At 41.8% G+C, this 16,229-nt stretch overlaps 1 protein-coding gene across 10 annotated transcripts in view; it reads left to right on the forward strand.

Moving 5' to 3' along the window:
- abcc9 (ATP-binding cassette, sub-family C (CFTR/MRP), member 9) overlaps nucleotides 1–16,229 on the forward strand; it is a 39,759-nt gene that overhangs the window by 8,611 nt on the left and 14,919 nt on the right. For 5 of the 10 annotated variants that reach the window (XR_006842276.1, XR_006842279.1, XM_046379571.1 and 2 more), the window contains exons 7-23: nucleotides 78–218; nucleotides 330–521; nucleotides 2,320–2,484; nucleotides 2,834–2,989; nucleotides 3,071–3,205; nucleotides 3,311–3,473; nucleotides 3,705–3,745; nucleotides 3,865–4,007; nucleotides 4,258–4,366; nucleotides 6,271–6,378; nucleotides 9,199–9,271; nucleotides 9,993–10,098; nucleotides 12,111–12,149; nucleotides 13,204–13,242; nucleotides 14,818–14,919; nucleotides 15,179–15,263; nucleotides 15,378–15,458. Coding sequence is in view for 6 of the 10 variants with exons in the window: in XM_046379571.1 (XP_046235527.1) it covers nucleotides 78–218; nucleotides 330–521; nucleotides 2,320–2,484; nucleotides 2,834–2,989; nucleotides 3,071–3,205; nucleotides 3,311–3,473; nucleotides 3,705–3,745; nucleotides 3,865–4,007; nucleotides 4,258–4,366; nucleotides 6,271–6,378; nucleotides 9,199–9,271; nucleotides 9,993–10,098; nucleotides 12,111–12,149; nucleotides 13,204–13,242; nucleotides 14,818–14,919; nucleotides 15,179–15,263; nucleotides 15,378–15,458 (1,878 nt within the window). In the remaining 4 variants the exon portion in view is untranslated. The remainder of the gene's footprint in view (nucleotides 1–77; nucleotides 219–329; nucleotides 522–2,319; nucleotides 2,485–2,833; nucleotides 2,990–3,070; nucleotides 3,206–3,310; nucleotides 3,474–3,704; nucleotides 3,746–3,864; nucleotides 4,008–4,257; nucleotides 4,367–6,270; nucleotides 6,379–9,198; nucleotides 9,272–9,992; nucleotides 10,099–12,110; nucleotides 12,150–13,203; nucleotides 13,243–14,817; nucleotides 14,920–15,178; nucleotides 15,264–15,377; nucleotides 15,459–16,229) is intronic. The other 5 variants (XR_006842278.1, XR_006842280.1, XM_046379575.1 and 2 more) reach the window with 2 other exon arrangements.

Genomic DNA, 16,229 nt, shown 5'->3' on the forward strand with positions numbered 1-16,229 from the left:
AAGCTTAATGTTTAATGGAGAGCACTACTTGGCAGCAGAGTTCAGCAAATGGCACAAATTCTTGGCACATTTTTTAGGCAACATATTGGTGGATGAATCCTCTCATCATGGGAGCCCATAAGAGACCCATAGAGCTGAAGAAGATCGGCAAGCTGCCCATCGCCATGAGAGCCCTCACCAACTACCTACGGCTCAAAGACGCCTATGAGGATCAGAGGGTGAGCAGATGGAGGCCCTCATCTCATTTACTGCTAATATGTGTGTTTTTACCATTAACCAGGGTTTTCCTATAAATCTCTGGAATTTCTCCCTCTGTTGACTCCACACAGACAGCTGAGGAGCCGGATCGCTCGCCGTCAATCTGGCGCTCCATGTATCGGGCGTTTGGTCGCCCCATCCTGCTCAGCAGCACCTTCCGCTACCTGGCTGACCTGCTGGGCTTCGCTGGGCCGCTCTGCATCTCTGGCATCGTGAAGTACCTGAATTCTGATGGTGATACTGTGATGGCAGAAAAGAAAAAGGTGGGTGTATGTGTGAGCCCCTGTGACTTAACAATACATTAAATAAATGACAGGTGGTATAAATACAGTTAAGACTGTATTTATACCACATGTACAGGCAGTTGTTACATGATTCTTCCTGAAAGATGCCAATATGATCTTAAAAGATAGAATAAAATAGTTCAATTCAACAGAACAGCTGAAAGGACAATTTTGTAAGCACTGATAGAGCAGCTAACATTGATGTAGCGAGCAACAGGTTAGCGGACTGCTGAGTCAGGTGGCTTGCCAGGTTTGTTGTATTTCTGGAACTCATTACGACCCCTAATGTTTAGGAAGACGATGCTACAGAAGCTTGAGACTTGACATGGGAATTTCAGAATAAAGGCATGTCTTTAAAATTATGATGTTGATCGTTGTTTTTACCTAATCTTCAGTCATATTGGATGATTGTGTATATCTAGTTTGATGGATCGTTACAGTCCTAAGAAACACATGCTGTAAAGTAAATAAGTAGTCGGGTTGCTCACTGGTCACCTTCTGAACACGACAGTTGTGGGATCTAAAGTTACTTCTCATACTTGAAAAGTGGTGCTTGATCTACAGCCATATCAGAATCGCATTTGAACTGACTGTGGTGAAAACAGACTCTGCCTGAGACGACAGTGTGAAAAGTGGAGCGTCATTAAATTTCCCTTTAGAGAAATCACTCTGGAAATTTAAACCCATGTTTGGGCTGGTGTTACTAAAGCCATCAGCGGCACCAGAGCCAGGCTTATGTGTTTACACAGGATCCTTTTAATGAAGCTTAAGTGCAACATCACATCCACATTGTGTCACTGCCCGTCAGTTATGTTGGGTGGGCCAGCCAACCAGTGCATGACACTCTCCCTGGGTGATGTCACCAAGGCGTTGGTCGCAGTCATCGTGTCACCACCACTACGCGTAGACATAGTATGTCTGTGATGTCAGGATGTGCTGGTGCTGACATAACATGAGGATTATTAAATAACTGTACAAGTTATTGATGATGTTGTTGATGGACAAATCGGTCTGGCACTGCGTGAAAATCTGCACAAAACGTCAACTAAACCGCTGTTCACGTATCAGCTGTATCACACTACAATAACACACATCAACAACATCTGATTGAAGACAGTCCGCTTGGCGAACGAGGAAGTGCTGGCAGAGCCGATCACACATCGACTGCTTCCAAAGGTCAGAACACTGAGAGAGCTGTGAGGAGAGGCAGAGCAGATGCTGCTGTAATGACAGTATATTTTCCTTCAGTCCATTTGGCTGGACGCTGTTATAGTTGATGTGAGCTGCTGTCGGGTCCGTGCCTGCCTGTTAAGGTGGGTATAATGGGCAGCACAGATAGAGAGCAGAACAGGCCTGCATTGCTGAGTGACATGGAAAATTTCCCTCTCAGCTCACACTCAGCCTTAGTTTCATGCAGAGGGAAGGTCTGCTGACCATCAAAGTGAGCTTTTCAGTACGCAGCAGGTAGCCAGTGTTTTTAACTCTAGTAACGTTTAACATGTGACTGTGAAGACATGACATTTTGGTACAAGTTAAGTTAGTGTGTAATTTAAATTTGTCCTGTAGCAGCTAAGAATAAACTTAAAGCCACCGAGGGGCTGCACAGACAGGCTAATAACTGACGTACTGGTGGAATTCCAGTACGTCTCAGTGCCGAATCTCAGTGATGTCAGCTTTTATCACTAAATGGTTCCAACAGCGCCAAAGTTTTATGAAGAACCTCGTGTTAAAGTATTGTAAAGCAGAATGTATCTCCTGTGTGTGTGCTTTGTTGTAGGAGATGTACTTTGATGTGTACTTCATGTCTTCCACTGAGCTGCTGCAGAACACGTCAGTCCTGGCTGTGCTTCTCTTCCTGGCTTTAGTCCTGCAGAGGACTTTCCTGCAGGCCTCCTACTACGTCACCATAGAAACAGGCATCAACCTGCGGGGAGCCCTGCTGGTCAGTGAAACAACATGTATATTTAAGTTTAGAAGTTTTGCTTCCATACTCAGGTGTTGCTTTGAAATCATTTAAAATGCTGAGGGAGCAGCCAGTTTACAGCTACGTAGCTCATTCTTGAAGGCAAACAGGGCATTTAGACCATGGGACTTCTATCTTCCAGTCTGTTCTCCAAAGCTCTGGATTTCACTGCTGCAAGTGCTACTGAATATATTCATAGAAACTGGTACATGATCTGCAGCATTTTGTGTGTAGGCTGACAACAGGGCTGTATGAAAAAACACAGGCTTTCTGATTAAAAGGAGAACCCTGGTATTTTTAAACCTGACACGTCTGTTTCATTAACCAGGCAATGATTTACAACAAAATCCTGCGTCTGTCCACCTCCAACATGTCCATGGGGGAGATGACGCTGGGGCAGATCAACAACCTGGTGGCTATAGAGACCAATCAGCTGATGTGGTTCCTCTTCCTCTGCCCCAACCTGTGGGCCATGCCTGTACAGGTGGGCTGAACGGAGCTTCCGTGCACTTCTGTCCATGTTTAATGCCACACAGTGATGTTTCACGTCTTTGTTTCTTTGCAGATTGTGATGGGAGTGATCCTGCTCTACTATTTGTTGGGCTGGAGTGCTTTGGTTGGAGCGTCTGTCATAGTCCTGCTGGCTCCAGTCCAGTACCTCATAGCTACAAAGCTGGCAGACACGCAAAAAAGCTCACTAGTATGCAGTACACTTATGTAACTGTTTAACTTTGAAATACATCATGCTGAGATTCTTTGGAAGGTTTTTGAAAACTTTTCACTACATTTTTTTTGTCTGGGTTAGGAGCACTCTACAGATCGTCTGAAAAAGACCTCAGAGATCTTAAAGGGCATAAAGCTGCTGAAGCTGTATGCCTGGGAGAATATCTTCTGTGACAGTGTGGAGGAGACCAGAGGCAAAGAGCTCACCAGCCTCAAGACCTTCGCTTTCTACACGTCAATGTCCAGTAAGATGAAAACTTCATCTATCAGCTGAGTTTAGAAATGTGTTGACTTTATTAGTGTGATCGCAAAAAGTAGATTCCTTCATTTTCATCAGGATTGTTGAAATGACTGAACAACTAGCAGATTTGTCTTATCTTGACTTGCTCTTTCCATTATGTTAATATATAAAGCATTTGTATTAGCTAATATGCTTTCTGATTTGTTCATAAAACACGTTTTGTTTCTCTATGCAGTTTTCATGAATGCTGCTATTCCCATCGCTGCTGTTCTTGCAGTAAGATCATTTTACCGCAAATGTTCCATGTTTGTATATTCAGTAATGTAATTTGTCAGCACCAACAAGGTACTAAACATCAGCGAGGGGATGCTAAGCTTTAACTTCCTGTCTTGCAGACATTTGTGATGCATCACTTCCTCAATAAAACCGGTCCTAGTCCTTCTGAGGCCTTTGCAGCTCTGGCGTTGTTCCACATCCTGGTCACTCCTCTTTTCCTGCTCTCCACTGTTGTCAGATTTGCTGTCAAGGCTCTGGTCAGGTGGGTGTCTATAAAGATACTGGCTGTTACTGGTAAGGCCAACTGGGAATGCTGTTTTGGCTGAGGGAAAAGGGGATGTATACTAACTGGAGGTGCTGTGTGACAAAGTGGTTGTGGTTCCAGTGGTAAAATCTAATTAAAGAAACATGGAGGAAACCTGACAGCACGGCAGAGAAACTCTAAACACCTGAGAGATCATTGATATTATCACAACCACACATATTCATGGGTTGAATGTGTGTGTTCACAGTGTCCAGAAGCTCGGCGAGTTTCTTCAGAGCGATGAAATTGGAGACGACAGCTGGAGAAATGGAGACATATCTGTTTCCTTCGAAGCTGGAAAAAAACACCAGGGATTGGTGAGTGTTGATGAAGCCAGATCGATCAGCACATCTGAGCATTGACGGTGAAAATGTAATCCATTTTTATGTTATAGCCAGGCAGGATTTTGCAGGAAAATGTTGGGTTTGATTGTTATTCTGTTGCTTGAGCTAATTTCAGTCACTGGTTGAACCTGCTGCACAGATTTTATTCGTGCTCCCCTCAGTTTAGGTCTGAGGCACATGCAGTTTACAGACGTCACATTAAATGACTTGTGCGCAGTGAAGACCCTCAAATCGTACAAAATCCAAACATTTATCCTGTATTTAAAACAGACAGCCTCCAAAAAGCACTCAGGTGCCAAGAAATCGCTTTAATGTGCTCAGTTTAACCGCTGGTGCTTCCTCGTGGACAGATCAATGGGGCGAGCCAAACTAAATGGCACTCACTCCTTCTGTGTTACGCCAGGTGCTTTATGTCCTTTCCAGCTTGGCAACAGGTTGCTTCAACAGGCATCAGCCCTGATTCCTGCTGGGACAAGATCTTAGGGAGCAATGAAGGGATCCTGCAGGGAATGTAATGTGCAGTGATGCACTGTTAATGCACAGATTCATGTAAATTAAGTTTATTTATTGAGTGATATATTGATTTATTTTTGATTTTGTCAGTTTCTGTCCTCCATACATAAGAGGTAACGCAGAGCGATGTTGCTATTGAGTGTTACTTTACTCATATTGTATGTCATGTTATCTCCTCAGCACTAATTGTTATCCTTTTGAGGCTGTGTGGGGCCTTACAGAACACCACCACACGCTGACCTGCAGCCCAAACTTTAATCCTGTGGCTGAGGTTTCAGTCACATGCTGACTGTTATGTTGCAGTGGGATTTACACATTTTGTGTCTAAAATGGGCGGTCAGACCACTCAAAGAGCTCTTTAGAGGTTTAATGGTTTTCTGATAGAACATTAAATTTACTGTTCAGGAACTGAATTCAGCAGTGCTAATATCAGGGTAACATAAACACAATAGTATTGAGCTTAAGCTAAGTCTTTATGTCAATTTGATTATCTCGATACTTAATGTGAAAGCCCCATTTGCAGACAAGTTGTAGCAGCTGCATTTTGTCTCTTTTATGGAGTCCTTACAAACTCAAAGTAGTAAAGTGGTCACTCTCATTATTTAAATTTTACCAGGATATCTGGGAGCTAAGTGGCCATGCTGTGTTTGAATGGACTGTACCTGTAAACACTGTATGTAATATGATTTCTTCTTTTTTCTCTTTGAATTTCTGTAACATAATACTGTATATCTTCTGCTCAGCTATTAGTATCGGCATGCGCTGAGTTGAGCCTGTATGCGCCAATGCCTGGGATGACCCTTCTTGAGTGTGGGGCCAAAATAGACACTCACAGCAAAAAATATCATGGGACATGAAGTGTGTTTATCTTCACTTTTCCAGCTGCTCTTTTGACCAGTAGTCACAGCGTAGATCAGCCGTCGTCATTGACTCAAGACAAGCATAACGTCATTCAGAGATCTTCCTGTTGTAAAGGAGATGCGAGTCGCTGGGATGATGTGCTGTCACACCAAGTCAAGCCAAACCAGCACATGTGTATGGAAAAAGGACCGAGATGCTATGCTACATAGCCGACAAACTCACAAAAATACTTAAGATATCTAGTATGTTGTGCCCTGTGTGAACTGTACAAAGATCACATAGAGTGTAAAGACACTCATGTACTGCCTCTTTTGTATGTTTACTGTGTCTGGATAAATAAAACAGGATAATGTGCCCACAGTGGGACTGAACCATCTGGGGCTTGCATCAGAAGGAACCCCTGCATTACTTCTTCTTCTCCCCAAGGACCTAAAGCGGATGCAGAAAAATCTTGAGTTTATTACTAACCTCAGATCTCCCTCTCTTTTAATGTCCCCCGGAAGACCAAAGCCATCAACAGGAAGCAGCCAGTGCGCTACCAGATGGACAACTACGAGCAGCCGACCAGGCGACACATGAGGCCCACGGAGACAGAGGATGTGGCTGTAAAGGTCAGGGTCAAAGTTCACATGCTGGGGAATAGCCGAAGGGGTTGAGGGCAAAAAAAGAGTATGAACTCTCAAAGACACCAAGAACATAGCAGTTCAAAAGACATTTTAATCTAAGTATTTTGCTTAAGAAAGGACACTCCCAATGGGACTGTCTCATTGGTGGGGGTCGTCAGTGTCAGAGACGGCTGATGTGAAAGCTACAAGGGTAACATGTTTCAGTAGAGAACTTTGTCTCGATGTCGGCCTATTTGACGTCCGAGAGGCTTTGCTGTGAGAGATGATCAGAGGCAGCACATTCAGGGGGCGATGAATTCAGCTGCCTGGCACTTTTACACTCCTGTCTCAGCCATCAAGTGTAAGGAGACCTTTGGGGATTGACGAGTTTAGGTACAGAGGGATGGGTTGCCAGTTTGATAGACATGGAGACGCAAGAGTGGAAATTAGAGATGGGTGATCTGGCTGCAAAATAATATCACAGCTGATGCAATCAAAATCAAAAATCAAAAGTTAATCAAGTATTGCCTTTTGATGATGTAAATCTGCTTGAAGTATAAATCGTTCATTGAACTGGTATCTGCTGGAAAACCATTTCCTGCATCAAGTGTTGCAGTCATTCACACAGACACGTAGGAACTGCTCCCTAATGCCATTATTTATTTAACTTTATCAACAGCTGTTTCATATCTTCACTGTTTGTACATCCACGGGTCACTTCTGGGTGCGTGGAATCATACATGTGATGCATGTGTGCGTGTGTGTACTCTGTCTTCTCCGGAAGTGTAGGATTCACACGAGAATTTGTTGCCCCTTAAAGGGCCCTGTGAATGTATCTAACATTTTCTCAGTGGCTCTGCGAAGGCTGCTCTTCCTGTCTCATCCCTGCGGGGCGACGCTACCGACCAGACGGCGGTCCGCTAATTGAAGAGCGAGGGATTTAGAGAGAGCAGTCTTTGTTGACTTGTCAGTGAGGGATTTAGCAGTTTAACAATCTAAATGTTTAATTTTTAAACGTCATTTTTCTCATGTGAGAGTGTGCGTCCTGAACATGGGATTCCTCAGTCATGGACATTAACTGCCATCTAATTTTCCCAATTCAGTTGTATATTCAGATTTAGAATATTTGTTGACAGCCCCTATTTTCAGGTTTCACTCCCCATTTTTACGTATCTCCTTTCCATTTCCTTCCCTCCCCCATTTTATTGATATTATCTGTTCTTACTTTCCATTATGTGTCTCATCCTGCATGTGACCAACTCAGTAGCCATGACAACAGCCTGTGATTTCCAGCATGTTTGTTTATCTTTGTCAGTCGCTTTAAGTATGAAGCTCATGTCTCACTATTGTGTTTATTGGAAGCGTTTAGCCATTACGCAATCATTCAGTATAAGTAAATCACACAGAACGACAATGAAATCAATACTGTTGTACTCATAACAGGCACATTTAAAGGTGTGCCACATCTGATGAGATACTTGACTAATTTTTAATGTTGCGTCATCTCGTCTCATCTCGACGTCTTAACCCCGTATGAGTTTTAAGTAAGTTCCTATTGAGTGTTTGCTTACAAAGGAACAAAGATGTTTGTATCTCCAGGATGCCTTTTGGGATCTGTGTCGTGGGGAGAAGGGAACAGCGGAGGAAAGACTTGGGGATTGTCAGATAAAATAAACACAAAATAAACAAATAAATGCAACAGATGGGAGGAATGTAAACAGAGTCCTAGCAGGAAGCGGGGTGATAGATCACTGAACAGGGATTAGATACGCAGGTCTGCCGCATGTGTCTCTGCTGTCGGGCGATTGTCTTTTTACTGCAGTGACAGACTCATGAAGATGGTCCTCACTCCATCTGGAACTTCAACGCTGACGTTGTGTGTGGAGCTGGAATTACTGACTTCATCCCTGTGGTTTTACTTTACAAATGAAGAAACTTTCCAACAAATAGGACACAACAAGCTTTATTTGACAAAGATCGTAGATTATTTTTTTTTCAGTCAGAAAATTACATATGGCTCGAAAATCTAAGCAGCCGTCCAGCTTTGAGACAAAATTTGAATTGCCGTCGTGTATTTTGTTTGAGGAAAATTTGGTACAAATATCTTATTCGATGGTGATAATAATCAAAGTTTAGATTTCTTTACTTCCTCTGGACTGTAAAATGAGCTAAGATGATTTTGTTTTTCATTGATTTAAAAAAAAAAGAAATCAAACCGTAGTTCACTTGTTATAAGATTTTGAGATCCGATGTTTTACATCATCAGTCCATGTCTTTAAATGTAACCAGACGCACCTGCAGAATGTGTTTAGTGGACGTAGAATCTTAAATATCATGATCTCTCAGAGCTGAGTATTTTTATTTAACATCAGAAAGCATGTGTGGAGGGGACGCTCAGTGGTTTGGCCTGATTCCATTTAGATGTCCGAGTGAGTGGCACACTTTAATGTTAAAGACATGTCACACCTTTTGCCATAATGTCTCTTGTGTAATGGCATGTTGTTTGAACTCTCCAGAACAAAGGCTGACTTTTTCTTGTCAGTCCCACATACCATGAGCACAGTATGTGTCCTTCACTGTGTAATAATACAGTCATCTCTGCAGCCAAAGAACTCAGAGTGAGAGTTTCTTAAATTCTGGAAATCCTGATCTCCGCATAACAAGAAAACACAGCACACAGTCATGTGCTGCACAATGACCATTTACCGTCAGGTAGCCACTGCAAAGAATAAGTGAAGTTGCAATACTTTACATTTTATCTTTCCCAGTTAGTCTTGTGACTAACTGCAGAAGCAATCTCTCATTTATTTCTGTGTGTTTGTTCAGGTGACCAATGGGTTCTTCACCTGGGGAAGCAACCTGTCCACACTGTCAGACATCAACATCCGCATCCCCACAGGTAGGACTGACCGTTCTACCAGACAATAAATCACTTGTAAACCGAGCTGAGTTGGGAACAGTTTGAGGAACAGTTTATTGGCAAATTTAGCAAACCTGATCAATATTAATGTTAATCTTAACTCAGTAGCTTGATGTCAGCTTTGAGGTTGACTCCTACTAAGTATTTTATTTCACTCTTATCATTAATCAGTCACTCTAGATCATCGTTGTTCCTTAGTGAAATAAGATTGCTGTAAGAACGCTGTTAGAACGCTGTTAGAACGTGAAGGAAACACGGCAGCCTGCTTTGAGAGGATTACAGGAAGGTCACAGAGACGTCACTGAAATGCCAAGTGTCAGCAGACCGAGCCATGTTGAGGAGGCTGCCAACAGATGGACCTTGTAGAATATCACACACGCATGCACACACACACACACACTCTTGAATCTTCCCTTGGGAAGTGACTGCAATCCCAGTTATGCTACTACTTAGACAAACAGGATTTGTTGTTCTGCCAAATGCTGGTGTAATATTATATGTAGTAACTCTAGTGTGTGTGTGTGCGTGTGTTATGTGCTTGTATCGCTGTGTGAATGATCCTGTCCCACAAAGGGGATCCCAACCTGAAAGCTGAGAAAACCCACCATGATAATGTTTGCAAAATTCTGTGAAAAGTTCTGTCCTTTACATGTCAGGACAACACCAACAGCAACTTTCTCAACCCTTTCAATCTGTGCAGGTCAGCTGACAATGATTGTGGGCCAGGTGGGTTGTGGGAAATCGTCCCTGCTGCTGGCCATGCTCGGTGAGATGCAGACCATCGAGGGAAGAGTCTACTGGAGCAAGTAAGGCGTTACACCAACACTTTATAGGACACAGTGTCTCATGTTATATGCTGTGGTACATTTTACTCAGGACCTTCCTGTGCTGCTCCAACATACTTAAGAGCTGCTATTGACATCCATTCTAATGCTACTCAAAGTCACTGTGTTATGTTGGCCAAGGCCTTTCATTATATTCCTCATTATAAGCACGAACTTCCTGCTCCTTCTGCCCAATATTCTGTCAGGCTGTTTGTGTTTTAAGTCATCTTTCTATTTTTTTTTTGCCTCTTTGTCACTTCTGGTCTTTTTGTTTTCTTTTAAATGTTTCTACAGCATCCGTGCAAAATAAGATATTCATTTTTTTGATTCATTTTTTTTAAATAAGCATTAAGATTGCCAGTTGTAAATAAATCTAGAATAGGGCGAATGATGCAACATACAGGAAAATGTTATTTATTTTTTATTTTAGTGTTTACAAGGACAAACTCTATTACATGCATCACACACAGGGTTACATGCTGTAAATCTTTTATATTTTGGGGTGATTCCTAAATAAAGGTCAAAACTTAGTAATAACAGCACATGTTATGATGTTAGATGTAAATTAATATTATCTTATTTGTGTTCAGAATGAAAGACTCGCGGTTTGAGAGGTACTGGCAGGAACAAATTGTTTTGTCCATTAGCATCAAGTGTCCAGGCTCAGTTCCCAATGTGATTTAATTTTCTGCTCTAATGGTTATAATGAAATTAAATGACTCGCTGGGTTGTTGGATGCATCCGCTGAAAAGAGTTTCATTTATACAATTAATGTTGGAGAACTATACTTCTATTACATTTATATTTCATGACATTTTAAAGGAATATTTTCTCAGCTGAATGCAGCTGCCTTTCAATAAATGAAATGTGAGCATTTTGAATTATACTAAAAAGGCTTCTATTATGACATGACCGTGTTAGTGTCAGTATCATTTATTCATTTCCATTGCAGCAAATAATCTTAGTGTCAAAATATCTGGCGAGCCACACAAAGGGAGACTTTATTAAGGTCACTAAAATCAATAATGAGGAGAATACTGACTTTAACAATAGTGTTCTCCCAGTGATTTACGCTGAGGGTAATTTTATTCTGATGGATAGCAATGATCCCTCTAAAATGACTGAAAATCACTTTGACTCAGCGTGCAGTAAAATTTATGTTATTGATCTGGACTCATCAGTAGGCATTTATTTACCCCAACAGTGACTTGACAAGCTGATCCTCCTCTTCCTCCACCTTCGCTGATTATAAGCTATGACTATAACCTTCACAGACTCTCGTCTTCGGTGTCATTTTTAGCCAAATGATTCAGTAAGTGCATGGTGGGAATGCGTCTTGTCATGCTAATCAAACCCCTTGACCTCCTCCAATGATAAATGCCTTAAACAACTTTAGTTGCCAGTTTTGATGAGAAAAATTAAACCTTTTAGTTACTTGCATAACCCTGGTTCTCTGAACAGCATGAGTGAGTGATTCTAAGGGCCTGAATACACTCCCAGACAGACACATAGAGGGATGGTTGTGTTTTTACTATTTAATAGAGACTGTTTGGAGGACGCACACATGCATAGATGTTTTTTGTAGCTTGTTGAAGGGTAAAGGGGACACGGACACAAAAAACTGAAGGTACGTGATTGTCCACGCAGTTCCTACGCAGACACACTCTGATGACAAAAATATGCCACACGGACTGTCGGGGACCCATGTTAAACTGGAAAGTGTAGTGTATTTTTTTTTCTTTTTGTGCATAGAACCACATCTCAGAATCCTCTCAAGAGTTTCTTTCCAGCTTCTGTTGCTTTGTTTCTTACAGGAAGTCTTAACTTCTGTCAGATTTCCTCTTGCTCTACAGTTTCATTCCACAATCAAAAAATCTATAATCTATTAATCTATTATAGATGCACATCTGAACCACAAGAGAATGTGTGTGTTTGTGTGTTTGTGTTTGTGCGTGGTTTCTGTCTCTTTACCTCCTGCCTTCTTGCCATATCAGGCTGCCTGTTTGTGAGATGGTCCACGAAGGGAACATAAGGTACATCCTCTCTGGTCTCATCTTCCTGAAACATAATCATGTACACGTACTTTCAACACTGACATGTACTTTTACATCCATGTATATCTAATGTACAGTGATTTATATAAAGTTTAACTAACCACCTGTATTATCAGCAATGAAGTGCAGCATTATAACCCAGAACAGGTGGAAAGGGCCAGAAACACATTCCCTTCAAACAACTTCTGCAATTTGCTGTAGTGACTTTCTCCGTCTGTTGAGGACTCAGTAATCAGGCAGCCATTAGAAATACACCCAGAACGAGCCCTAAAACCAGCCACAGTGCTGTCACAGTGTTCATCGGGCAGTAGATGTCTGGATGTTGAGGTCAAAACTGTAGTAAGACATCTGGGTTAAATTTCAGGTGTTGGCTCACCTGCATTTTACTCTTTTTCAAAGTGCAGTTATCACATATTTTATACTTGATATAGTTAATTAAATGCTGTTTAAACAGCAAGTATCTATGGCGCATGACACAAGTTGTCAAATTTAGGTTTGGAGTCCCAGTTCACATTCAAAAGGACAGCTGAAATCTGTTTTTCTGGTCACTGGAAACACAGAATCGCTGAACCAGAGCTGAGCACCACATATGTTTGTCATTTCAGTGAAAATCTGCAGGTTAGGTGTAGACATATGTCAGGTACCTACACAGTCCTACTGAACATCCTTTAACCTGGGACAGAGTTTTCAAACACACACCCTCCTGCTCCTAAAATATGAAGCCACAAAACCTAATTATGACACTCAGACAATGACTGCATCACTTAAATGGCTCTTCTTTACTGGGTGGGAAGGTTAACTCGATTAACTTCATTATGTGGAGTTCGGCATTGAAACATGTCTGTCCCTTCCATTTTTTTTGTTTCTTTCCCTGTCTTCCTCTCTCCGTTTTCTCTTTCCATGTTTCCCGTTTCTCCTTCAGTTTGTCCCTCTCAGCTGTCTGTCTTGTGTTGTATTTCCTCTCACAAACACAAATATAAGCAAGGTAGATCGCAGTAGGCTCATTCTAACACTAATGACGTGACTTTGACAGTTGGTCAGGGGCAGAGGAGTCTGACGAAGACATCCAGAGGTAGACGTTCTTCTTCCTGTCTCCTGAATCCTGCTTCCGATGTGAAGTGACCCTCTCACCCCTCGTTCACCTCTCCTCCCTTCATCTCCATTTTCCATCTTAGCTCTGCCTCTCTCAGGAAAAACTGCTGCATCCAAAATGTTTACCTGCAGTATTTCAGGCTGTGTTGTTCATGGACACATACAAATCAGGCTATTTGTTAGACCTGATATATGTTCACAGTGCAGTGTAAGGCATTATTATACTACAGTTTAGTCTTAAATAATATAAAATAATATATAATATTTAAATATAGTAACATAGATGGGGGGCAGCCGTGGCCTAGAAGTTGGAGAAGCGGCTTGTGATCGGAGGGTCACTTGTTCAACTCCCCCACCAGAAGGGGAAGAAAAATTTGGGTGTGGTGGGGTGATTAATGCGACAAATGTAATGTAATATTTTGGTCACTGAGAAACTTCGCCGTAGGAGCCGAGCAGTTATAATGTCGCGCTCATGTAATCAATAAAGTTAATATTCAGAGTGATGCACTGATGATGACGCTGATGTGATCAGTCTGCTGCAGCAGCATCACGTCAATGTGTGTGTGTTCAGGAACAACTGCAGCGGCCTTCACGGCGTACTCTCTCCTCCTCGTGGAGTTGATCATTGGTTTTGTGCCATCTGGTCCTGGTGTGGTTTGTGCTTTTAATGCTGGGAGTCATCACTCAAACAATCAAAACTCAAGCACACTCTGCCAGTATGTGTTTTCAGACTTTAGTCAATTTGGGTCGGAGGACAAAACATTTACACTTTTCTCACTATTATAAAGCGTAGGCGCAGTGCCATCTAAGCTAAAACTTTTCCAGATCAAGTGCATAAAGTTAAGGGATTTATTTTGAAAATTTTATTAAGAAGCTTGTTACATGATGTTTTTTTATTCAACGCAATATTATGTTTGTGAAAAAAGTGTAATAATATTTAAATAAAATGAAAAAATATTCGGTTTCTTGCAGGTTTAAAGCTGAGTAGGGTGACCTTCACGTCAGACTCCCAGCAGAGTGTCCCAGTTTCTGTCGTCCTTGTTGATGTTTTTTAGTTATGTTTGTGTTGCTATAGCTGCCGGTATTGATGATTTTGTTGCTGTCGGTGATGATTTGCAGCTCGTCATCATTAACCCGATTCATCATCCATATTTCTCTCTCATGTCTGACCAAACGTTTTTCATGTTGCGGTGGAGTTTGACAGCTTCTGAAACATAACCTCCCCTTCCCTCTCGTCCTCCCTTTTTCTGTAATGCTGGGCTGTCGCACTAATAAAGCTGGTCAGAACAGGAGCACTGATCTGATATTATGGGATTGGAGATTGGCGTTGGGTCTTCAAAAACTGATGTCATCTTGTGCTGTCATTTTAAAATCTAAGATGCTTTTTCTTTTAATAAAGAAGATATAAGTTAATTGTGCTGGAAGGAATCGACTGCAGTGGTAACGAAACCTACCAGTGACAGCAGATCAGCCCTCCTGCTCTTTAAAGCTTTACGAACAAAGGACTTGTAGTTCTTACCTTCCTGTTTGCTCCTGTTTCCCATGATGCACCCAGTAAGAACAGGTACTCTGTGGCCTACGCTGCCCAGAAATCCTGGCTGCTCAACGCCACAGTGGAGGAAAACATCATCTTTGGCAGCAGTTTCAATAAACAGAGGTGAGAACCCTGACAGTCAGTTTCAGGCTTGTTTTAATGTTTATTCTGTGCCGTTTGGCCTCTGTCGGTGTTTTTGTTCCTTTGTTCGGTGTCTCATGTTGCAAAGTGACATTTTAAATTACCTTTACTGCCCACGGCAGTTTCAGAAAAAATGAATCTTAGAAGTCAGAAGCTTCAGTGGTGCTGCATGAAGCAGGAAGACACTGAACTCCTTCCTGATCTGAAGGTGTGACGATGGTGTTTACGTGGTGTTTTTCAGGTACAAGGCAGTGATTGACGCCTGCTCTCTTCAGCCAGACATCGACCTGCTGCCTTTTGGAGACCAAACTGAGATTGGAGAGAGGGTCTGCACACGTTTCATTTGTTACTCTTTAACAGATAGTTCTGATTGTTTGCTAATACTTAGGTTTAATGAATTGTTAAATTATCGTTTCTCGTCATGTGTTGCTGTGATTCAGGGCATCAACCTGAGTGGAGGTCAGAGACAGAGGATCTGCGTGGCCAGAGCTCTCTATCAGAACACCAACATTGTCTTCCTGGTGAGCTCTTCAAACCGAACTAAAGACTGGTGGCTTCCTCTCTAATGTATGTGCAACAAGACATTGGAAGGAAGGAATCGTCAGTGATGATGAGGAGAGATTAACTTTCTGATTTCTATCTGAACACGTTCTGTACTACTCCACCCTTTCTTTACTGGATTAGTTTCAGTCACATCCTAAGCCTACATCTCTTACATGTTGGCCTCTGGGATGAGGAGGTGTCATTTTCTTCCTCACTTCTCCCTCTGCTGTCATATATTTATCTTTCTGTGTAATTTCCTGTTGCCACTGCGCTGGTTATCAAGACGTTGCTCATTGAAAGCCATCAGTGGCATTCTTTTACACACTCATCACACTTTTGTAATGGTGCTGGTAATGTCTCATTTGTAACTGTAATGTATAATGAGGAGGGAATGTTTTCTTTAATTAACATTATTTTTGCTATGAAAGTACAGCTGCTTGGACTTCTCATATCTGATCTCGGGATAAATACTCGTCATCATATAATCATAAAATACATAAATTGATCATAGCCAGAACTCCATTAGCACAATACAGTGCACACTCTATAGCATCGACCCACCCAGCGAGATAGGCCTTAGTGTTCACCAGCAAGTCAATATAATAGGAACAAGTGCTTATAAACATTTAGAAGAATTCAAATGATCCCAGTAATAAACTGAAGATGATAACAGGTAGTGACAAAGGTACGACAGGCTGATTTTTCATTTCTGAAATATGTATGAAACGCTCCAGAGGTTTAAATCTCTG

Source organism: Scatophagus argus, chromosome 22, assembly GCF_020382885.2.
Source record: "Scatophagus argus isolate fScaArg1 chromosome 22, fScaArg1.pri, whole genome shotgun sequence".
Taxonomy (NCBI): domain Eukaryota; kingdom Metazoa; phylum Chordata; class Actinopteri; family Scatophagidae; genus Scatophagus; species Scatophagus argus.